This window comes from Frankliniella occidentalis, unplaced genomic scaffold (assembly GCF_000697945.3).
Source record: "Frankliniella occidentalis isolate FOCC.00 unplaced genomic scaffold, Focc_3.1 Scaffold9, whole genome shotgun sequence".
Lineage (NCBI taxonomy): Eukaryota > Metazoa > Arthropoda > Insecta > Thysanoptera > Thripidae > Frankliniella > Frankliniella occidentalis.
In genome coordinates this window covers 2,919,923-2,927,324 of record NW_026267139.1, presented here as the reverse complement: position 1 = coordinate 2,927,324, position 7,402 = coordinate 2,919,923, and the positions used below count along the sequence as shown (strand labels likewise).

At 39.9% G+C, this 7,402-nt stretch overlaps 2 protein-coding genes across 2 annotated transcripts in view; both read right to left on the bottom strand.

The window, feature by feature from the left end:
* Positions 1–7,402, bottom strand: part of LOC113211750 (uncharacterized) — a 23,567-nt gene that overhangs the window by 4,945 nt on the left and 11,220 nt on the right. The window lies entirely within an intron of this gene.
* LOC113211739 (mannosyl-oligosaccharide 1,2-alpha-mannosidase IA) overlaps positions 1,687–7,402 on the bottom strand; it is a gene marked incomplete in the record, with an annotated part of 14,185 nt that continues 8,469 nt past the window's right edge. The window contains 7 exon segments of the mRNA XM_052275844.1: positions 1,687–5,617; positions 5,700–5,859; positions 5,960–6,076; positions 6,163–6,446; positions 6,530–6,754; positions 6,851–7,064; positions 7,153–7,332. Coding sequence (XP_052131804.1) covers positions 5,725–5,859; positions 5,960–6,076; positions 6,163–6,446; positions 6,530–6,754; positions 6,851–7,064; positions 7,153–7,332 — 1,155 coding nt within the window.

Here is a 7,402-nt window from a genome sequence, read left to right as displayed (position 1 = left end):
CCCCCCCTCTCTCTCTCTCTCTGCCTCGCCGCGTGGGTAAACTGTGCTGCTTAAGTACCCTGCTGACTCAGCCCTGCCGACCCTTCACGACTGTCACACCCACTCCCTCGCACACCGCGTGACACTTAGTGTGACACTGCTGTGACACTAGTGTGACGGGGCTCGCTCGTTAGCAGAAGGCGAGGAGGGAACACACTCATTACCCCACATTGAAAAACAAACACACACTTGCTCGCACATACGCTCACACATACACACACCTAGAGCTGGAAGTCCCGGAAAGTTTCATGAAATTTTCCTTATTTTTCCTGAAATTTTCAAAAATTTCCGGAAAAACACGTGTGTGAATGTCGCACCAGTCGCGCCCTTTTAGGTTTCGGAACGACATTCGTACTTAAGCTACGTATGTTTTGAAAAGTTTTTTTTAAAAATTAGTATGTGTGGGCTACGCTCGACAAGTTGCCCCAAACAGGTGCCAAGACGAGTGGATGATTATAGTACGCAGGATCTAACGCTACGGTTGAGTCACTTCTGCGATATGAACTCCAACCACCACGAAGATGTGACTCCCCTCGTGGGCAGGCTAAGCAGGCTGATCAGCCCGAGCCCTCACCTCCCTCCCGCCTCCGCCCCCGCCGGCTCGGCAGCAGACAGCGATGGCTTCCAGATGCACCCGCTATTTGCGGGAGCGTAAATAGTGCCTGGCCCGCGTAAGGCAGCACTACACCGCAAAAAAAGAAAAAGAAACTTATTTTTTGGTGTCCGGCCCTGGTCGAAGTTGACACACGAGCGCGCCAAATGTGGTTGGCGTCAATCGTTGGCACTGTACAGAAGAGTACCGCAGAACTTCACGCACTTTTTTTGTGTGTCTAGAGTTAGCCACTCGCAGACTCAACCAGGCGGAGGATGCCACCCGCGTCGAGTTAGTCACTCACCTAGCGCCAGGAGGTGGAGCAGGACGAAGGCGACGACAGTGAGGGTACCCATTGCGACGACGGGGCCGGCGTGTCACGCGCCGTCACAGCTGTCACACGCACACACTAGGCGGCGGACATGCCACCTCGTCACGACCGTGTCGGAACTGTCGCGCGGCCCGTCACTCGTCACGCGTGACGTGCATCATGTCTGTCCCGTGGACGCGTCGTCAACCCCCTCGTCCACTGCGCGCTGGTGCCGCCAGCAGACTGCACGGCCCACGGGGCCGGCGCCAGCCTGCGCTAGCCAGGCCTGGCCGCTGCCGCGGCCGCTCGCGCGCGCCCACCCGAGGCGTTCCCTCCAAAACAATCCAAGGATGCTGCTTAGTTCACGCCATTATGAGAGAGCTCGGCGCCTGCGAGAGTCGGGGTAGGTCACCCCGCAGTACGCGCATGCTTTACGGACAATCGTGTTGCCTACCCATCAGGCGCCATGAGATGCCATTGCGTTGACTGAACTTTGCAATACTGTCACGGCAGATGACGGGCCCGCCGGACGCACTTTTTGGCTGATCCCTTGTCTTTGTTTCTCATGAAAAACTACTTGCCTTGTGAAATGTTGGTTAACAGTTGTGTGTATAGGCAAGGTGTCCGCGTGGAGGGTGAAAAGGAGCGCTTGTTGCTGCTCGCAGGGTGAAATGTAATGCTTTTAGCTCCACTCCCGCTCTTGTAGGTGGAAGTGACTAAGGAAAAGGACGCAAGCCTAGGCGCGTACTCGTCTTTCTGTGTATTTCACAGACGGATACAAATCGGCCACACTGAACACTCCATCAATTGTAGTTTTAGTTGAATTATAAATTTACGACAATGCACAATCGAGCATCGCTTTAAAGTGTAAAATTACTTTAGGCCCAAAATTTTTACACATTGAAATATCTTTCAAGTGAGCATGTTTCAAGTAATCTTGAGTTACTGATTTTACTGATACATATTGCAATTAATGAAGAGCTAATAGACAGGACTAAAAATATGTTAAAATGATTAAGAAAACATAGTTTGTTTAAAATTTTCCGATCTACTGCTTGTCTTGATAGTGAGATTACTAAATGAATGTACATTATAAAACAGGTGCAAGAGTGCTTCGTCTAAGAAAACCTAACTAACATCAGGAATACCTTTTTAAATAAATTTTGACTGATGGATCTAACTTTGTACAATAGGACAAGCTTTACTGCATTAAAGCTATCACAATGTATAAAAGAATATGTCAGTCTATACAAAATATCAAAGAGCAGGAATAACTATGTTCTCACTCAACCAGCAATCAATAATAAAACAATTATGCAATGCATCACCATGCAGAGGGACAAATTGAAACCGCCCTGGTCCCGACAACACACCCCAAGAGTGGACATATCCACAATTTACTGCAGTGAGGGTGAATGTTTACCCTCTACTGTAAATATAAAGATAACTTGCAAAAGGGAAAAAAATCACTGTGAAATCCACAAGTTGTTTTTGGTTTTGTTTTTAAAATATCCACAGGTCAACTCCAGAATGATTATCCACTGACATCAAAAGAAGTTCCTAAACAAACACTAGCAGATATGGATCACAAAAATTAGTAACATCTTTTTCTACTTTTGCCACTTTTGGCTATGAATACATAAATTTTGATGACTGCTAACCTAAAAAGTACACGCAGAGTAAATTTCCGAGTTGTGAAGGAGGTGGGGTGTTCAACAAGTCCCTTGACAAATAATCAAACAGATCTTGGTGTAGTATCATTTGAATCACTTCATATACCTGGCACACCATTGCTTAAAATGAACAATGAGAATGCTGACATTCAATGAAAATAGATCTGCAAATTTTGGCAGTGATAATCACTGTTACACTTGCTATAACTCATTATACATTATTGTGGTCTTATTAATATCAAATTTTGAAAAAGTGAACAGTAAATTATGTTCCAGAAAAATACAAGTGATAGTTTAAAGTCACAAGAATAAATGTTCTGGTTTTTACTGTACAAAGCCCTTGTTCTAAGCTATTGTGGGCAGCACTTGCTAAGGGAGCAGCCAAAAATCCACCCACAAACATAGAGAAACAACCAATAGAGTAATAGAAGTTACGTACAGGCACAGGGTTACTGTCAGTTATAAAGTATAAAAACATGTAGCTTGACTAAAATTTGGATGATACTCAGAAGATCTGAAAATAAAAATTAAGGCTAGCACTGCGTATGTACAAGGCATCAATAAACACTGAGCATTGTACTACTGTGGATTTTCAAAGGCATAAAACAGGTAAGTTAATTTTGAATTATTCAAAAACCAAAAACAAGCAACAACAAAGGAAGTACCGCAGTGAAATTCTCAGTACTGAATACGACCTTTGACAAATGGGTACCTAATGGAAGTGTAATTATTTAATTACAAACAACTAGGTTGGAAAATTACTTCCCTACATATTCACAAATTTGGCACCAACCTCTTTGAGTCTATTCTTCAATATCAGGACCTTTCCAATTTTATAACAATGGCAACAAATTCCAAGTGTTTTCACAAGGATCTTGAGTGGTTCCATATTCAATAAAATTAACAGATCATTGGCATTTTCAGATCAAATAAATAATACACATGGCATTAACACTAATACCATCTGTTTAGCAAATATCTTAACATAGAAATAAAATGCAAAGTATTATTCAACAAACATAAATTAAAACAATGCAAACAACTCATGTTTTAATGTAATATGCATCAACAAGACTAATGAGGGTGGAAACGCGTAGTACAGAATCAAAATGCAAAAGAAAAGGAATAAAAAAATACACAAAGTAACGGCAGATCATTAAACACAAACACATTCTCAGAAAAAGGGTTAACACTGATTAAAACACCAAAGAAGAAAAAGTTACCTACCACATGAAACAATTTGAACCAGGAATTATTCCAGGGTTAAATGTCAAAGAAAAAGAAAATGTCATCAATGACCACAACCTCCACTCAACAATGTGCGTGGAAAGGGATACTCTTTAGAAGCTTGGAACTATGGTAGGCAATTCGGTATACAAAATCAAAGAGGAAGAGAAAGAGGACGGAAACATGTAAATTAAAAACTTACAAAAACAAAAAACCATAGATTCACACCTTAAGGATTTACCATGGTATTGCATTTGAGTTTTACTCAGTAATTGAGGAAAAGTTTGTGGCCAATACTATGTAAATAACCATCGTCAGTATCTTGGTGTCTTGAGCCAAACAAAATGTGATGTTAATGTCAACAAAGAAGTGTTTTGTAGCAAATGAATTCAGTGACCGTCATACTGACTTCAACAGAAAAACGCTTTATAAAATAGCAGCAAATAGTACACAATATGAACCTTTCATTTGAGAAGTTAAAATAAGGATACAGTGATTGATGTAATGAACTTCATTGGAATGTTATATTTCTTCAAAGAAATTATCAGATAAATTATAGCGATAAATGTGGAATCTAGACAACCACTCCATAATTGCCTTCACCATAACAAAACAAGAAATAAAGAAAAACAAAACAGAACCTCATTCCAACTTCAACAATCAATTTACAATTCATACAACTACTGCCCATGTTCGTGCTTTCACACATCAGAAGACTAAAAACTTCCAAACCTAAGCTCACACCCCAGTCTGAGAACCAACAGAAAAAGAAGTTAAAAGCAATTTAAGGACATAACAGAATGACTGTTCAACTGGAAATCCATTTGCACGAAACCTATCTGCTAAAATTGTATTCTCACACAAAAACATGTGCATGGGGTGCAAACTAGGAACAGTACTCAGTACCTCCAACTTGTTTTAAAGAGCTATTCATTTGTAATAACACACAAACTTCAACACTTTCCTCACACACTATCATTCACAAAAAGGAAAATTTATCACAATATCAGAAAAGTATATACAACAGGAGAACATTTGTTAATGTTTCCAATTAATTAATTTTTTAAAGAAAAAAACATGAACATACAAACTATGTACTTAGACAATTCAAAGCATGAACATGGCAGAAAAAAGCGACTGAGAAACCAAGGAACATCACCAAAATACTATGGTAACCACATTGGCTATACATATATTTGCTTTTTATAATACAGTATCACATTTGACTTTCTCTAGACAAAAAACGCACAACATACTTCCCAAACACTAGCAGACAGGAAACAATTGTGAAGAATATCTGTCTGAAACACATTTCACATTTCATTTACCACATATGATACATTAATGGCGCACACATTCATATAAATATCCTTAGATATATAAAATTTGATATTCTTCATGAGATTTAGTTTCTATGTACAATAATAATATTAAAAGAAAAAAACACCATCTAAATGAAGTACACAGTACCCTTGGCAGTAACTACATGCATGGCAGGAGCAGAAGAGAAGGTCAGATGTAAATAACTTAGAGAAAGAGAAAATATTTTACAATTGACTCCTTTTCTGCAAGTAATTTTTTCCCATGGAACTTCATTCTAATAATTATGTTTACTACTTCCTGTCATGCAGTGCTTTACAATATTCAATTTGAATAGTTAATACATGACTGAACTCAAGCACGTTGAAGTCGAGTTGGGTATCCTCTAGGGGCAAGGAACCCTATCAGTCTGAAGAGTGAAGTTACCAAAGAGCAGAATAGACACAGCCAACATATCTGTATAAAGGATAGAGTAAACTGTTAGTTGAGAATGAAAGGAAGAAGATCAGAACAATATAATAACCAAACTACAACTTACTACATTGCGATCCTAGATACTATTTCTAATTATCTCCTCGAACTTCTGCCCCTCTGTAGTAAGGGTTTCTATCTTTGATTGGTAATGGATGAGCTTCAGTGTTCAGAACCCAATCATCAAGGGAAAAGAATGAATCGTCACTGAATATGAGATATAGGTACTGTGTAAACAAGAAAAAGGTTAGGACAAACAAGTTGATATATAGATAGACTATTATGAAGACATTAAGTGATACTACATGATCCAAATAATGAAAGTACCTTAAGTGTTTCAGCAAGGAAGAAACTCTGCTGAACGTCATCCTTCACAGGATGATCCTGGTACACATTTTTGAGTCCTGTGTATCCTCCAGGTACTCTACAGTGCTTCTCAATAGCCTATAGGAATTATTTTTTCAATTAAAGGTCAACAGAAACTCAGTTGGTGGTCACTGGCATAAGAGTAATTCCTAAGAAATACAAACCTGAACGGCCTCCCATGCCCAATCTCGGTATTTTTGATCATGAGTTGTTCTCCACAGCACAAAGTAAGACTCAATAACTTCAGGCCTGAGAATATAATACTTTTCAGAAACTCTGAGGGCCTTGGCTTCTAAGGATTCAGTGAAACGGAATACTTCTGGACCAAGTTTCACAGCAGATCGATCGTATGACTCATGGCAAGTATTTGTTATGCCAGCAGCTGCCTTTCGGTACTGATCAGTCATCTCATTCTTTTGAGTCTTTGCAGCCAGAGCTAGTAAACCACCTACAATCAAAGAGGTTAGATTAAGTGATATTTGTGAAATAGTTGTACACATATTGGGAGGCCACAGGAAAAAAATTCTTTACCTGAGAAACATGCTAGATGATCCATTTTATGTTCAACAGACTCAAACTTCATGTCTGCAAAATATGTCAGACCTCCAGGTGACACTTTTAACATGTGAATAAACATGTTACTAAGAGCTTCATCAAACATTTCTCTAGCTTCTTGGTCATCTTGATTGGACTGAATCCAAGCCTTGAGGAGATACTCATAAAAGCTGTCTCCTAATGCACCCATAGATATGTGCTCTAAAGAGTCAAACAGAAAAGCAATGGCAAATATAAATAAGTTTGCATATCCTGTTTTGTGATTATGCTCCAAATTGGAGTCACACAAATACTTACGCTGACCCCATTTGCCAGTTTTAGGGTTAAGATAATTGGGATATAGTCCTCTTGGTTTGGCAGTGGAACGAAGAACTCTACGAATTTCATCTATCTTTTCTCTGTAAATGTGATTGCCTGTCACATCCGACAAATATGAAAACTCAAGGTGCAAAGTGCCAAACTCGGAAAGAATACTTGATCCTCCACTTGCCCAAGCATAATTCTTACTGAACTGTAAAGTAGACGGCAGAAAAATAGTTCTTAGTTAGTTCACCCATGTACCATTGCTGTACATAACAGCCAGCCAGATTGAAACTCACCCCAGTCTTCAAATTGATTAGTGCATTGGGAATACCGGTGGGCGTTTGGAACGCAGGCAGCAGCTTCTCTGCTATGTGTTCTGCCTTGTCCCTGAACATGACGTCACCAGTCAGCGAATAGCAGGTCAGCAGGCCACCCACAAAACGAATGTTGGTCTCAAAGACAGAGACGTCGATGCTCTAGACACGACAGAAAGGATAAAATGCAACATGGCTCGAGAGCAACGTAAAAAAAAGAGGGAAAAAACAC